Source organism: Salvia splendens, chromosome 11 (genome assembly GCF_004379255.2).
Source record: "Salvia splendens isolate huo1 chromosome 11, SspV2, whole genome shotgun sequence".
Taxonomy (NCBI): domain Eukaryota; kingdom Viridiplantae; phylum Streptophyta; class Magnoliopsida; order Lamiales; family Lamiaceae; genus Salvia; species Salvia splendens.
Genome location: NC_056042.1, coordinates 2,523,815 through 2,539,566, shown reverse-complemented (window position 1 = coordinate 2,539,566; position 15,752 = coordinate 2,523,815). Strand labels below are relative to the sequence as shown.

The window sequence follows — 15,752 nt, the reverse complement described above, 5'->3', positions numbered from 1 at the left end:
TTTAAGATGAGCTTTCAAATGAGAGATACAGTTTTATTTAATGGTGGGTTGGTTGGTCCATTCTTAAGGTTAGTCTCCATATGTAATTAATGTGGCTGTGACATGAGCTTTTATGCATTTTGTCAAAATGTCAATAGTCTTTAATATACTCCATATGTAATTAATGTGGTTGTGACATAATCTTTTATGCATTTTATTAAAATGTAATTGGTGTATAAACCATAAATCTAAAATAATAAACTTTGACCATATTTCTCATAAAATTAAGAATTGGCCGCAAATGTTATGGACTTTGACTGCATAGTCAATTTCCTATGATTTAGAATGATGGTGAAATCCAATTAATATAGCAAAACAAAATCGTTTCTAGGAGCTTTTGTGATAGTATGACGATTTTTTCTAACTAGGTGTCAAAGAAACCAATGAATTTGTGGTGGTGGTTGAGAAATAGAGATAGACAAAGAAATGAGATTTTAGCATAAATAATGATGAATTGTTGGTGGTGAAGATCAGGAATATTAGATCGCGATGACGAATTGGGACTGCCATTTAGAGGAAAGAATGAAGCCTAAATCGAGATAAATATTGTGGCTGCTACGAATTAGAGAGAAGAAAATAAATCACAATTTTTTTTATTTTTCAATATTTAAAACATCATTTTAAATAAATTGCATAATTATGTAGACCATACTATCCTATCTCTCTTCCAGTCCACGATAATTATAAATGCAAAATGGTATATGCTCATTTTGAATAAGTAAGACAAAATATAGTCCCTACAAACAAAATAGTAGTATATAAAATTTACCGTTGTATTACCTTTGAGGTCTAGAGAAATTCAACAAGGATTACGAGTGTTCTATTGTACATTATGTTGGATATGTTGACGTGCTTAATTGGATATGTACGATCGTAATTTAACTAATGTTCGAAAGCTTGACCAGAATGTGCTTGAGCAACCGAACTAAGTTGATTCAATGTTGGAATGTTTCGTACATGATATATTCAAACATTAGTCATCTATATTTGAAATAAAAAAATATCGTAATTTTCTACTCGAGCATACTGGGCTTTTGATTACTCCAGTCTGAGCTGAAGTCAAGCTTGGTTAGCAAGCGATAATTATACCCATTTGATGACTAATAGATTATCGATTTGAAATGCATAAAGCTTGTGTTTGCTCGATGTATTTGTAGTAGATTATATATAGTTGAAATTAATAGCATTGCTCACTTGTTGCAAATGAACCCCCTTCTAGATTAAGCCCAATTATTACTTACAAGCACCAATATGTGTTTAATTAGGGCACTTTGTTGTGATTAAGAATACTATTTGCATCATTGCATGTGTGAGGCTTCTTGAATCAATATGAGGTTACCTCTATATTCATTTTTTGCATGTGTGAGCCTATAACTCATTTTTAGATATTATTTTTATTAATCGAAAAGGGTTCGAACCGGCATGCAATGGTTCGAGACATTGCGGTCAAAAACCAAAATTAGAAAAACACAATAGCATACTACGTTTAATTAGGACCTTTCTCAAGAAAAGCTGTGAGGTCGCCCTAACCTATATTCATTTCTTTTTAGATTCATGATTCGTACTCTCATACACCTAAATCTAACAAATTCATGCTCTCGTACTCATTTCTTTTTTGCAGTTAGTTTCATGATCCATACTCTCATAAATTCAGTACTCTTGTTGTAGCAATTCCTCTCCAATCCACCACTGTACACTTGGCAGCTCCTTATAGGCTCAGAGTCTAAGAAAATCACACCTTTGCATAAGACTCTCATCCCCATATCCACCAAAAATCTAAACAAAATTCAACACTATACTATAGAAGTAGTACACTATATTAATCTATTATCCTCATTAAAATATTAGCTTCCAATAAGATGAAAGATAATGATATCCAAAGATAAGGACCCCCCAACTCCAAAACACCCTATAAAACACACACATTCCCCCTCTCCACCACTCACCACCTCTTAAACAAAAACAAAAACAAAAACACTACTTTCATCTCCTCAATTCAATGGCCGCCTCCACAATGGCTCTCTCCTCCCCATCCTTCGCCGGTCAGGCGGTCAAGACCACCCCTCAATTCTCCTCCGGTGGCCGCGTCTCCATGCGCAAACCCGCCACCAAGTCGGTCTCCTCCGGCAGCCCCTGGTACGGCCCCGACCGCGTCAAGTACCTCGGCCCCTTCTCCGGCGAGGCCCCCAGCTACCTCACCGGCGAGTTCCCCGGCGACTACGGCTGGGACACCGCCGGACTCTCCGCTGACCCCGAGACCTTCGCCAAGAACAGGGAGCTCGAGGTGATCCACTCCCGGTGGGCCATGCTCGGCGCCCTCGGCTGCGTCTTCCCCGAGCTCCTCGCCCGCAATGGCGTGAAGTTCGGCGAGGCCGTGTGGTTCAAGGCCGGCGCTCAGATATTCAGTGAGGGCGGCCTTGACTACCTGGGAAACCCGAGCCTGGTCCATGCTCAGAGCATCTTGGCCATCTGGGCTACCCAGGTCGTCCTCATGGGCGCCGTCGAGGGCTACCGCATTGCTGGTGGACCCCTCGGGGAGGTGACCGACCCGATCTACCCGGGCGGGAGCTTCGACCCATTGGGGTTGGCGGATGACCCTGAGGCGTTTGCTGAGCTGAAGGTGAAGGAGCTCAAGAACGGGAGACTCGCCATGTTCTCCATGTTCGGATTCTTCGTTCAGGCTATCGTCACCGGAAAGGGTCCATTGGAGAACCTCGCTGACCACCTTGCTGACCCAGTTAACAACAACGCTTGGGCCTTCGCCACCAACTTCGTCCCCGGGAAGTGAGGGATGATTCTTGATGTGATTTTTTGTATCCATCGTCATGGGTTTGGTTTATGTGATGTGTGTTGGTTTTGAGGAATGGTGTTTGGTTTTCGTTGAAGAATTATTTGGATTGATGAGAAAGTAATTGAGATGAAGTAATGATGGTAACGACACAATTACATTGAAGAAGAAATTATGAAAACTTCAAAAATTGTAGTAAGGCCTAAATATTGATTATTACTCCCCTTCTCACAGTGTCCTCCATATTTATTCACCAAAACTAAAAAAATGAATGTTTAGTTAATTAAGTGAAAAGGGATAAAACCAAAAAGAAGTTGAAATAAATAGTAGGTAGCTAAAGAGATAAATAAAAAAAATGTAAAATGTGGGAGATAATAAATTCAATAAAAAAAATTAAATGTGTTATTTTGACTATTTAAATAAAGTTGGAGTAAAAAATGGAATATGATTCCGTTAGGATAATGGTAAAAAATGAAATATGATTCAATTAGGGTTGGACGATTGTAAAAAAAATGAAATATGATTCAATTAGGGTTGGACGAGGGGGAGTAGGATTTAAACAAAGCCCAAATTGACATTTTTGTATTAAATTTGATTAAATCTTGGTATATTATGCAATTTTGAAGATCAAAACTTAAAATATCATATATGAAGTTTGTGAATGTAAAATAAAATAAAATAAAAAATAAAAAAAAAGTTTGTGAATGTTATTACTACATGGTGAGTTAAACAAAATTATCTTATTTATAAAGTAAATGTCATTTAGCTAAAAAAAAAATATGAACAAAATAATTAATTTAGGAGTTCAGAAAATTTCATTATAAACCGGACCGGATGATTATGAATACCCAAATCATTCAAAAACAACAATTTGATTCTTTGGAAATCGATCAAATCAAGGTCAGAATGCATAAACCATTTTCTCCATTTTTCACCTCTCTCAAACACCTCGAAAAAAGGCTCAAACTTGAAAACAATGAAGCAGCAGCAGCAGGACCCTCCAGTCTCCCCCGACCTCCACCGCCGCCGCCGATAGAACCCCAGGAAGCCATCAACACCACACAAGAAACAGAATCTCTTGGCACCCCAATTTACCTCTGCAACCAATCCAGCTCAATCGCATCCCACGTCCAAGAAAGCCAAGCCCCACAAGAATTCATCACAAAACCCCTCAATTCCCCACCCACCAATCACGACGAAGCCGAAGCTGAAGCAGAAGCCGAAGAAAGAGTTGTTCATCCGGAAAGACTCGATCTTGACGACGATATCGAGCTCCTGATGCAGCTCCTGCGCCTCTCAGATGCGGGAACTCATCAATTAGGGTGCTGCAACGATGATGAGTTTTATGACAAGATTGTGGGGGTGAAGGGTCCCAAGAATGTGAAGGAATTGGAGAGATTAGAGTGGTGGATTAAGCATTTCTGCAACGGTGAGAGCAAGGAGCCCTTTAGATTGGTGCATTTGCTGCTGGGAAAAGCTGCTTTTTTGCATTCGGATGATGGTTTTGGTGGGCTTGTGTTTCCCTCTACTATCGATGAGTTCTTGAAGAATGATCCCCCAACCGATTAGGCTTGTGTTCAATTTTCTCCCTTTGAGTGGTTTTTGTAAGTATGAGCTTGTTAAAGTAGCTATCTTTGGCAAAATCCAGTATTGAAGTAGACACATTTTACTTGTTTCTTTAATCCACAATTGAAGTATGCATAGTTATGATGGATGTGAGAGTGTTTTGCATATATAGCTTTTATATGTGTTAGATTTTTTCAATGGTTTCATGACTTGTATCAAGATGAATATGTGTCTACCTTAAATAAGTTGAGCCTTTTCCAGAGATGAATTATTGAAATTTTGGTCATACATTCTCACTTTCTCCCTCAACTATATGGTGAGACAGTGAGTTAAAGCAATATCGTTTACACGCTTCTCTGCAATATTATATTATGAAGTTCGGAAGGAAGAATTAGGCCTCCTCATTTTACTGTACTTGCAGGGAGGACGAGTGGATGCGACCAGCTGAAGCTGGTGGATGGATAAGCGAAGTATATGAAGAGTATCGCTTGGTTTTACTGGACCATGCATGTTTGGAAGATTGTGGTGTGTGTGCCACTGTGCTTGATACAGTTCGACTTATTATCTGCTAAAATGTTTAAATTTCAGTCTTATCAACATCGTCGTTGACTACTTGAAACATTTCTATGCCATGGACAGTGGTAAGAAAGTGCCTTCAGTTTTATTAGAATAGGCTTATCAACATAGCATAAATATGCATAAACAGACTCTCTTTATAACACATTTCATTTCGTAGAGAACTATAATCTTGCAATACCTCTGGTGGCATTGAGGATTTCAGCTTTAAGGTTTAGGATCAAGTACTGGTTTTGAATGTTTTCATGTGGTCTTTGGAATCTCAGTTGCTTCGTTTTTTACTTTTGCCCGTAGGTTTGAGAGGGCACCGGGAATTAGCTATGTCTTTCTAAATGCAGAAAAAACAGCTAAAATATATGGCAGCTGTGTGCTTTAGTGTGATAGTGATATTGGTCGATTGAATCAATATATTCACTTATTAGTACATTATGCAGTATGAGAAGTGGTTGGATTTGGAATTTTGGATGCATGTCCATTTACTGGCAGGTAAAGTTGTTTCTTGTTGGGAATATCTGGCTTTTAGTCATTCTTTACGCTGTTCGTGTATTATTTCTGTACTTGCAATAAACAAAATTCTTCGATTATACATCCATTATGTCTGAATGGTTTTAGGGTGCCTTTTTCAAGTTGGTCTGCACACAGAATATGAGGTGAAAATGAGTCCGTTTGATGGCCATCAAAGAAGGACCTCTTCCGGTGCTGGGAGGTGCGAAACAGGAGCATTTTCACTAGCCACTATTCAAAAGTGATCCACACTTTTCATTTCTCGTTTAGATTCGAGCATATGGATTTAGCACGATACAACTCAAATCACTATATAGTCTGCATTTCCACTACTAATTAGCTTGCGTTTCTGCAGATGATATTTCCATGGATATTCGCGCGACTCTGAAAGATGCTGCTACAGAGAAAAAGGATTGGCCCTCCTCCGTACTATTTTGCCACATTGAAAAACTGATTGGGTCTATTTTTTGGACTCGTCTGCTTTTACCAATAAAGACGAGCAGAGTATTGAGACGTGCTTGGTCGAATGCAGGTCTCTGTTGCTACTACGAAGACATGTATGTAAACTTCAAGCTGGTGACTGAAACAACTCCAAAGATAGCAGGGATCAGATTGTGGATCACCATAGTAAAAAGCTCTATTTTAATTTGGTAGTATTTTCTTTGGTAATCCTAATCTTTGATTTTCTAGTCTGATTATATATTGTGTTATTGTCGCAAAATTAACTAGTTTTATTTATTTTGGAGTTGTAACATAAGCTGTTATATTTGAAACCCCACTATTGAATAAAATTACATTATTTGGTCTATCAAAATATTCACATTAGGAAAAAAAAAAGGAAACTGAAGAGTGTGAAATATAACTAAAACAAAAAAAAAAAACAAAATGAATCATGGGACAAATCAAAAAGGAAACCCAGGGATGACTATTATTTTCACTAACAATTTCTTATTTATTTCTTTTTAAACCTTTTTTATTTTGTTAATTTAATAATTAATGAGATAAAATAAAAAAAAGACTTGATGTATAAACCTTACCGGTTGTCAACTTGCCGGTAAAACCCTCACTTCCTCTACCTCCTTGCGTTAGGGTTTTTGAATCTGAGCTCGGATTTTTCATTGCTCGTGTTGTCGGTTTCAGATTCGGAGGAAATGCAACCAACTGTGGCGCATTCGAGGTTACTAGCTCGGCCGCTGCTCAAGGCTGCGCGCGCCTTCTCTACCTCGCCGTCCAAGAGCGGCGGAGAGAAGATCATTGCTTCCGTTCTGTTCGAGAGGCTTCCGGTTGTGATACCAAAAATCGATCCGGTCGTTTATGCATTTCACGAATTCTCGTAAGCCATTTCTTCGTTTTGATTCGCTTGATTTAGTTGCTTGTCCCCATCAGGAGATTTAACACCAAGTTGGAATGGAAAATCTATTCCTCTAATTTAATGTCGGTTGTTCAAATAGCGTATTGCTCTAACTAGTGAGGCTGGGGGTTGCGATGAATTGATAATTTTAGCAAGTGAAATGAGATTCTTTTACGTGAGTGAAGAAGGGAGGTGGGGATATTTGGAGTTGTTAATTTTATAATTTGTTTATTTTCTCTGTGAGTATGAATGTATGATTGGTTGGATGTATATTAGTATTATACAGAATTTTGTTTCTACGAATCTGCATCTTGTATTAGTTGAAATGTTATTGTAACAAATGATGATGTATGGGAGCTGGGATTTGAATTTAGGTTCCGATGGCAACAGCAGTATAGAAAAGAATATCCTGGTTCATTCTTGCAGAAATCTAATGCAAGGTACATTTTCTCGTTTCCTTTACTCTCTTTTTTGGCTGTTGTGGTTTGCCATTTGTGTTTCCTATGTTCAATATGGTTCTTCAATAGGTCTGTAGTTTGTAACCAAGCTTCGTCAACAAATGCTAGTGGTAGATAGTGTAGACTACACGTAACAATCATTTTGGCATGGTATGTAAAATTCCTAATTTCTATTCTATTTGATACATGTTCTAATGATTGGGATTTTTAAGTATAAAAAAATTTATTTTATTCGCTGTTATATGACATCTTTGCATTCTACACATCTGAAAGAAGAAAGTGGTGAAGAACTAATGAAGAGCATTTGTTGAATCTCTTGGATAGAGTTTGGGATGATTGCTTGGCAAGTACTTGGCATAAATGCTGATAGAAACAGTTATGAGATGGTCAATTTTTGGTCGGAGTATGTAAATTCAGCATAAGTTTATTATATGTCAAAGATTCAAAGATGAATTATCTCATGTTTGTTGTTCTGTTTAGTTTGATCAGAGATATACTTGTTGGAAACTGTTTATATGGTCAAATTTGTTTTGTTTAATGTTTGCAATAAATTTATCTATGCATTGACATGCAGGGGACAAGGTGATCATCATATTGAGTATACGCCGGCTCCACGGATCACTGAAGCCGATAAAACCAATGATAAAAAGTAATGTTCATTGCTGTAGTAGTATATGTTTGCCTTAGAAAAAACAATGTTGGTGAATATTGGTGGCGATTGCTTGTAAATCTGCATGCTTAATGGAATTGGACAAAACCTTTTTGATTTTGTCATTTTAAGTGCTGAAAGTAGAATCGCTGAGCCTTTTCCTCTTGCGGATGAATCTCGTATTCACCAGTCCCTCTTATATTGTGAAATGAAGATCATAGTACCCATGTGCTTGTCTTCCAGTTCTACTGGTTTTTCAGAGAGATTGATATATGGTCTCTGCGCAATGTCGTTATAAATCTGCCAATTGAGTTTTGTCGGTGCTGATGATGTGCACTGCTGCATATGATTAGAGCAGTAACAAGTGTTTATTTATTATCATACAGGTCACTACAGAGAGCACTTGACCGGAGGCTTTATCTTCTTTTATATGGCTCTTCATTTGATTCTAATGGAACACCTGTCTGGCACTTCCCTGAGAAGGTTTACGACTCTGAACCAACACTACGCAAGGTAATTCAGCTTCTCCCTTATAACTATGGTTCATCACATTTCCCCTTATAACTATGGTTCATCACATTTCAAATTGAAATATCTGCAGTGTGCTGAATCTGCTCTAGAATCTGTTGTGGGAGATCTTTCGAAAACTTATTTTGTTGGAAATGCTCCAATGGGCCATACAGTTGTACAGCCAGCAGAAAATGACAAGGTTGATGCACCTTCTAAGGTACTTGCCTTGTTTTTTCCAGCCATTTCCTTTTTTATCTTTATTCCGGTTTAGCTTTCAAAAGTCTGAAGCTGTGTTATGTAGAGCCAAGACGCCCACCATTCATAAAGGCGCTATATTTTGCTAAATATTTTTTCATTTGTCAGCGATTCTTTTTCAAAAGTCAACTCATCGCTACGAGCAAGATCAATGTTGAAAAGTGTGAAGATTACTTATGGGTGACAAAGGATGAGCTATTGGAGTATTTTCCTCAGCATGCTGAATACCTCAACAAAATGATCATCAGCTGATAATTTTTTACTCTTTGTTTTCCTAGCTCTTTGATCAACTTTAGAAAAAAAGATGATGAATTGTTTGATATATTTCTGCCTTCGTCGTCAGGAGTTGCATGTTTCGGAGTTTACTAGGTTTTGATGTGACTAATGAGGGGATGAAGGTATTTTAGTTGTTTCAAGAAGTGTAGTAGTAATAATTATCATAGGCTTATGTCTGTATGAATTATAATCCCCCAATCTATTGGCCTTGCATTCAATTTCCTCTTTGGGGGGTTTTGTAAGCATTTGAGAAAAGAAATAGTGAATGGAAAAGATGATGACCATATATCAAGTAGTAACTTCAGTTTTCTTGATTGAAACATTGGCCAAGAATGGATCATGATGGTGATGGTTGAGCAATTGAAGAAAATGATTATGGCAAATTGAAAGAATGTAAGCTTGACAGTAGAAGGATATTATGGCAATTGCAATGCTGTGTTAGTTGTGGAATCTTATTCACTAGCAAGATTGAAGCTTTTTATATTTATTGTTGATAGGGGGATATATCAATCAATGACCCTTTTAACTCAAAATCAAATCTTGTTGATGAAAAGGTTAATAACAATTGCTGATAGGGCATATCCAAATGTTCATAAGTTAAACAACAATAAATAAAAATATATCATCTGTTAAACAATACTAATAAATAAAAATAAATTAGACAAAAAATAAAAAATAAAAAATATGACAGCTGTGGGATTTGAACCCACGCCCTTTCGGACCAGAGCCTAAATCTGGCGCCTTAGACCACTCGGCCAAACTGTCTTTATTTAGTTAAGTTAACATAGGTTTTTAATATTAATATTAATGGATGCTTCTGATGGTTGAAAAATGACTTTGAAATTGGCCTTGTCTTGAATTATATAAACAAAATTATGGTCGCTATAAAATTTCAGGAATGATGGACGTATAATATGATACAAGACTGCAACCACAATGAAAGACCACCATTATTGGTGCAAATTTCACATTCATTCATAGAATGTTGGATAATATGCCAACATTCTTCATCTTCTTTCTCATATGCCTCATGCCTTTACATAGTTGTTGTGTTTAAATTCTCAGATTATTTAAGACTCCACATTTGCTGCTTCTGAAGCACTTTTGATTATGGCTTTCATTTGTGCTTAAGTTTGTAAACATCAATATATAGGAAACTTTTGAAAAGAAAACCAATAAAACAGTTTCATGCATTAACCATAATTTAAGTATGAGAGTAGCATTGCTATGTACAAGAGAGACAAAGCTATCAAACTAAAAAGGCACACACAAGGCAGCCTTGCGGCTGTACGCCTCACTGAGCCTTCTAAATCTTTTCTTTTCTCGGTCTTCATGCCAAGTTTCATACGCAGTTCTTTGCACGCAAAAACACGAGCCGGGTTCCAACATGTCACATCATATGGGGCTTGCCCTCGATACCTGCATTCATCCCATTGCAAACATGTAACGAGCAGTTAAAGAGCAGATGGATCGACTCTTGAACCGTTGCTATATGCATCTACAAGGCAGGCATAATAAGCGTTAGAACCTGATTCTGAGTTGCTCTAGTCCAGCTCGGTCGTTGAGCTGCTGTCGCTGAGCCATCATGCATGAATGTTATCGGTGTTGATTCTCCGTGCCTAGTAGTACTGATGAGGGGAGGTGGCAATTCTCTCATTAGAAATAGAATAACCGCTGAAGGCACTGATGAACCTGGAAACACAGCTTCACTTTCATGGCAGGGCAATGGATGATGGTAAACACAGACTAGGATGCCGATTAAAATACATAAATTACGCAATTTAGAGGGTCGGTATGATTAACGTACCCATGAAGTAATACAAAATAAGAAGAAACGAAGTACGGATACCATCCATATGCCGTTCATCCCAGTCATAAAACAACTGCAGAACGGAGAATGTTAGTCATGCAATATACAGGAAAAAGGAAGTTGATAAGTCGACTAATAAGCCAGCAAGGACTTACAGGTATTTGAGTACCAATTGCCACCGAAGCACTTGATGTAAAACAAATAACGGAGACAACAGCCAAACCGGCAAACTGTGATGCAGTGAAGGACATGAGAGGGAATTTTAGGCAAAAATAAATGAGTAAACCAAGACATAACACGTAACAACCTTCCACATTTCAGATGAAGCCCGCTCAGATCTCACTTTTTTCATTTTCAAGAATAATACAACTCCTGGACATCGAATATGTTAGATGAATATAAAGAATAGAAGACATGTATTAATTGAAGAGAGGCCAAAATGCATTTGTTTTCCACATCAGGAAACAAATGAAGAAGTCTTTGTGCTCACCATAGCATGCCAAGGCTCCTCCAAGTAAAAGGACAATCACGGCAATAAAATCTACATATACCTGCAAGAGAGATTTGATGCAGAAGTATTGTATTCCCAAGTCAGAAACTCACCAAGAGACTCCACACGAAATAAGTCTATAAAACTTCGAAACAAAGCAATATAACAGTGTAAAGAAAATAGTTTGTTGATATAAAGTGCAAGAATCTTGATTACATGCCTGAGCAACAACTGCAGACTCGATAGGACTGCTATCCATCCCAACCCAAATCAGCACTGATGATGCAATCATTATTGCAAAAACTAAAGCTGTTACCTGCGAATAATTTGTTGGGTAAGTTAGATTCAGATTATAGAGATTCCAAAACGATTATCTATAGTGAAAGTTGCTTCTTACCACAATCACAATCTTTTGACGGCTTCCAATATGAGATAACCTGAAGGTGCAGCACCTTCGGTTTCCATTAGTCTGTGGACTAGTTTTGTTCATCTTCTCAAGCAGAGCTTCGTGGGGATTACAATCCTCATCTTCCTCTTCATCGGTTGGGTGATGACAGAGGTCTACCCTGAAAACCATTAAAACCCAAATGAGGCCAATCTTAGCTAAGTGAGATGGTCAATCATCAAAACAGATATTCCAGCAATACGTAATTGGTAAACTATATAGAGTACTAAATAAAAGGTTACGTATGAGGAGACTGCAAAATGGTGAGGCAACCTTCAACTCAGAGTTTCTTCAGTTGTAATGCATAAAATCAGCACTTGTTAGCTGGTAAGTACATAAGATGATTGCAGGATATGGTTGCATAAAACCAGCACTTGCTACGAATACTTTACACACTATATACAATATAGTATTACTTAAAAGTAGGAACATATTAATCACATATAAGTAGAAATAAGTTACTAAATTTGTCAAGATATGAGAGAACTTACCAAAATGACAAAAGCAGGAGGAATGCTGCAATAAACAGAATTTTGGGGAAGGCTGCCAATAAAAATATCTTTGGGGTAAGTATTTCTTCATACTATCATTATGACTATTGAAAACTATTATCACACCACAGGCTGAAAGATTACCCTACCCATGACAACAAAACCACAGGAATATGACCAGCAAATCCAACCCTTACAAGCAGCAACCAGATTTAATACAAAATAAAGGAAATAACCTGAAAATGAAATTTTCAATTTTGTTAGTGCTGTAATGGGTTGCTTGTGAAACATTGATAGTGTAGAGCCTTTTCAGTTCAACAACATGTGCTTCTAAAAGGACTACCAAAGTTGTAACAAAAGAACTATTTTGCCAAACATACAAGATCACAAGCATGACATGTATGGCTCATTTGGAATTAATCAAATAAAAGACCACATTGGAACCAATGACCAGAACATTAGTAATCCTCACCGAGATTGGACGACCCAATCAGTAGATGAATGACCTGAAATTATTATCAAAGGAATAGTGATCAGATTTATTTAAACAGATACCAGTCAATATGGTTACATACATTTCCCAAACTGATTTCTAACATCTCAAAAGCAAAAAAGAAATCCAATATGCAAATCATGCAAATATTACTGCAGTTTTATGTATCGAGTCACTCAAACTTGAATGGGCTCAAAGTATAGTATGAAGCATCCAACTAAAGAATCATAGATATGATCACATGAGAGAAAATTACTAACAAGATAGCAAGCTAGATACCAAATAAATTACAGATTTCAGAACTGTTCAACTGAAAATAAAATGTAGATTAAGCACTGAGCAGGAAGAACTGTATTACTGCCACTGGACAAGATTTATAGTGTTATGCACAAAATATAACGGCTCTCACTACAACTAATGTCAATTTTTCGCATTTATTCAGAAAAAAAGTTGCATTATATCAAAAGAACTTAGTCCAATAAAGGACATAACTGAAATACAAAAGGTATTTACCTTTTGGCGAGTCCATCCAAGCTGTGTATTCCTTGAATGAATTCTAATCAACTGGAAGAATGGTAGAAAATCCCATATGAAAGAATGTAAGAACTAAAGCCAATACTTCAAAAGAATCATAATAAAAGGAACGTGCAATCAATATTAATTTATCGTAGTTACATATTGATAAGTGGACAAGCAAAGCAAATAATATTAAGTTCTCATACAAGAATGTAATTCTTCGAATTTTAAGCCAATGCCTTTAACAATTTCAGTAGAATCTACATGAAAAAAACTCTCTTGCTTAAAGGATTTGTAAAGACATGATATTTTAATCAAATAGCTTTGATTTCTATGTAAAATGTTATTTAATGGGATACATGTTTTATGAACTCCACAATATCCAGGTCCAATATAGGACACGCAATATATTGAGCATATAGAATCAATGAGGCAGAAAAGACCATATCTTTTAGGAAGATAAAAAAACAGTGTCACTAAGAAGTTCAGAGGATAAGCTGATTAGGAGGCGTAATGTTTTTTGTTTTTTTTTTGTGAAAATATATGAAGCATTTAAAATTATGCCAAATTCCTCTTGTAATAGGTCTAGATCACACTGAATTTTTTGCAATGGTTGCAAAATATAGCTAGACAAATATTTCTATGAAAATATTGTTACGGTTCAAAATATCCCATAATCACTCTATTTGGTCATAGGTCTAGATCACACTGGATTTTTTTTGCAATGGTGGAAAAATATAGCTAGACAAATATTTCTATGAAAATATTGTAACGGTTCAAAATATCCCATAAAACCACTCTATTTGGCCATCATTCGATCAGATCCAGAGCATCCAGAATGTGATTGTGAATTGTGTGAACCAGCACAACTACCATCCTCAAAAGGTGCAACAAAAAGGTAAGACCGAAACAGGGGACACTGCTGACAAGTTTAGTGGTGATGCTGACACTCGAAAATAGCGTGATTGCATTGCAAATCTGTTGCCTTGGTACTAATGCTTTACGAGCAACTAACTACTCACGAGGAAACCCTGAAGGTCATTTGAAAGCTATCTAAATATTCTTACACTATTTTTGCAGTTATTACGCCCTAAATGCACCACTAAAAGGCAGCACTCGTGTTATAACCTGGGACGGTTCTTGACAGCTATGCATATATTCTTCAAGCCAGTTTTGGCATGTATCACGCCATAAACACACCGCTAGACGACAGATTTTACAGATAGAATCCTCACAAATAAAATAACACGTTATAACAATGATTTTACAAATCCAGCCAAAATGAATATATCAGACTTCAGTATTTCAATGTTTCACATAGAAATTCCAAACATGGTATGAACATCAAAATCATGAATTAGGTAACAGAATTAATGATTAAACATATTGGATGGAAAATCTGTGGTTATTTCAAATTAAAAAAGTTAGCAACTCAATTCAGACCCCATCTCATTCCTACAAAATGGCATATCATCTCATTAATGAGTTGCCAAACATATGGAAATGCTGACACAGACAGTTCCTGCTAAGGCAGCCTAGGGCATCGGTCTTCTCTATGCTTCAGGCGTTCAATGTTCAGTCAGAATCAAATTGTAATTATGATTGATAGTTTTCCCCAATTGTCATCCATCACATCCACCTCAACCAATGATAAATGAAAAAAGTCTCCCACAGATGGTGGAAACTAGCATAAAATCAAAACAGCAAAAAATCCAATTTTCAATCAAAGAATCAGACAATTTCACTCACAGTCATTCGACCAATTCACGATACTAAAGATAACGAAAAAAGAGAGTTTAATTACCTTATAAAGAGCTACAAATCCAATGAGCGCATCAACAAAAGCCAATCCCACATTCACTCCCTCCACCGCCTCGGAGTAGCACCTCCTCCCCGCTCTCAATTCCAGCATTGCATACAAATTCAAACCTCACTCTTTCTGAGTGTTTGATTGTGTGAAGTAATTAATTGGTTGATAACTAAGCAAGGAGAGGAAGAATGGTGGAATTAAGTATCAGAGGATATCTGCTTTTCTCCTAGGAATTTTGAATGGTATCTTGGAATAGCGCTTCTGTATAGATCTGCTACTACAGAGGCTGTGGGGATTCCCTTTACCCCCACCACCCTTTCTCTTACAATCTTCCCCTTCTCTCTAGATCAGCTCTCTCTCTCTCTATATATATATATATTTATCGAGAGAATGGATTTTGACTGGGAAAAGAAGAAGTGGGATTTGTTTATGTATAAATAACTAAACTAAACTAAATAAAATAAAATATAATATAATAATAATAATATAATTATTATCTTTATTAATATACAGTTTTCGAACTTTATCATTTTCTTTTCCTGGATAAAATAATACTGTACCATATTTATTATTTATAGATAGATATAATAATGTGTGATTCGTAGTAAAATAGTTATAGAGGCAGCTCGATTGTTGGTAAAGTCATATTAATATATACAACACCGATAGCTGAATATATTTTTTTAATAATAGTATAATTTAAGTAGCATTACTTTGTTTATTTC

General features: G+C 36.7%; 3 protein-coding genes and 1 non-coding gene across 6 annotated transcripts; 2 read left to right on the top strand and 2 right to left on the bottom strand.

Moving 5' to 3' along the window:
- Positions 1–1,969: 1,969 nt before the first annotated feature.
- On the top strand, positions 1,970–2,899 carry LOC121754966 (chlorophyll a-b binding protein of LHCII type 1-like). The gene has a single exon (XM_042150248.1). The coding sequence runs from the start codon at positions 2,039–2,041 to the stop codon at positions 2,825–2,827; it is 789 nt and encodes a 262-aa protein (XP_042006182.1). The 5' UTR covers positions 1,970–2,038; the 3' UTR covers positions 2,828–2,899.
- A 774-nt stretch (positions 2,900–3,673) lies between these two features.
- Positions 3,674–9,258, top strand: LOC121754968 (39S ribosomal protein L46, mitochondrial-like). 3 transcript variants are annotated; one of them, XM_042150251.1, is made up of 9 exons: positions 3,674–4,431; positions 4,815–5,675; positions 5,829–6,527; positions 6,614–6,806; positions 7,199–7,264; positions 7,857–7,931; positions 8,318–8,444; positions 8,533–8,658; positions 8,805–9,258. In XM_042150251.1, the coding sequence occupies exons 4-9, from the start codon at positions 6,625–6,627 to the stop codon at positions 8,946–8,948; spliced, it is 720 nt and encodes a 239-aa protein (XP_042006185.1). In that variant the 5' UTR covers positions 3,674–4,431; positions 4,815–5,675; positions 5,829–6,527; positions 6,614–6,624; the 3' UTR covers positions 8,949–9,258. The 3 variants fall into 3 exon arrangements, with proteins under 3 accessions (XP_042006185.1, XP_042006186.1, XP_042006187.1); XM_042150252.1 differs by having other exon boundaries at positions 3,675–4,431; positions 5,829–6,123; XM_042150253.1 differs by lacking the exons at positions 3,674–4,431; positions 4,815–5,675; positions 5,829–6,527 and having other exon boundaries at positions 6,534–6,806.
- Positions 9,259–9,657: 399 nt separating this feature from the next.
- On the bottom strand, positions 9,658–9,737 carry TRNAL-UAG. Its single transcript has one exon. It is a non-coding gene; the product is annotated as a tRNA-Leu (tRNA).
- Positions 9,738–10,130: 393 nt separating this feature from the next.
- On the bottom strand, positions 10,131–15,403 carry LOC121755025 (tobamovirus multiplication protein 1-like). The gene is made up of 13 exons (XM_042150307.1): positions 15,022–15,403; positions 13,215–13,265; positions 12,681–12,714; positions 12,358–12,444; positions 12,209–12,260; positions 11,670–11,838; positions 11,493–11,588; positions 11,273–11,333; positions 11,090–11,154; positions 10,938–11,012; positions 10,780–10,855; positions 10,501–10,664; positions 10,131–10,391 (listed from the first exon to the last, which is right to left on the bottom strand). Exons 1-13 carry the CDS (start codon positions 15,127–15,129, stop codon positions 10,368–10,370), a joined length of 1,062 nt encoding a protein of 353 aa, XP_042006241.1. The 5' UTR covers positions 15,130–15,403; the 3' UTR covers positions 10,131–10,367.
- Positions 15,404–15,752: the final 349 nt, after the last annotated feature.

Coding starts and splice junctions, on each gene's coding strand:
- LOC121755025 (XM_042150307.1), bottom strand. CDS start 15,129: ATGCTGGAATTGAGAGCGGGGAGGAGGTGCTACTCCGAGGCGGTGGAG. Junction 12,261..12,357: donor CTGTGGTTTTGTTGTCATGG/GTAGGGTAATCT, acceptor TTTTATTGGCAG/CCTTCCCCAAAATTCTGTTT. Junction 10,392..10,500: donor CTAGAGCAACTCAGAATCAG/GTTCTAACGCTT, acceptor GGATGAATGCAG/GTATCGAGGGCAAGCCCCAT.
- LOC121754966 (XM_042150248.1), top strand. CDS start 2,039: ATGGCCGCCTCCACAATGGCTCTCTCCTCCCCATCCTTCGCCGGTCAG.
- LOC121754968 (XM_042150251.1), top strand. CDS start 6,625: ATGCAACCAACTGTGGCGCATTCGAGGTTACTAGCTCGGCCGCTGCTC. Junction 7,265..7,856: donor TTGCAGAAATCTAATGCAAG/GTACATTTTCTC, acceptor ATTGACATGCAG/GGGACAAGGTGATCATCATA. Junction 7,932..8,317: donor GATAAAACCAATGATAAAAA/GTAATGTTCATT, acceptor ATTATCATACAG/GTCACTACAGAGAGCACTTG.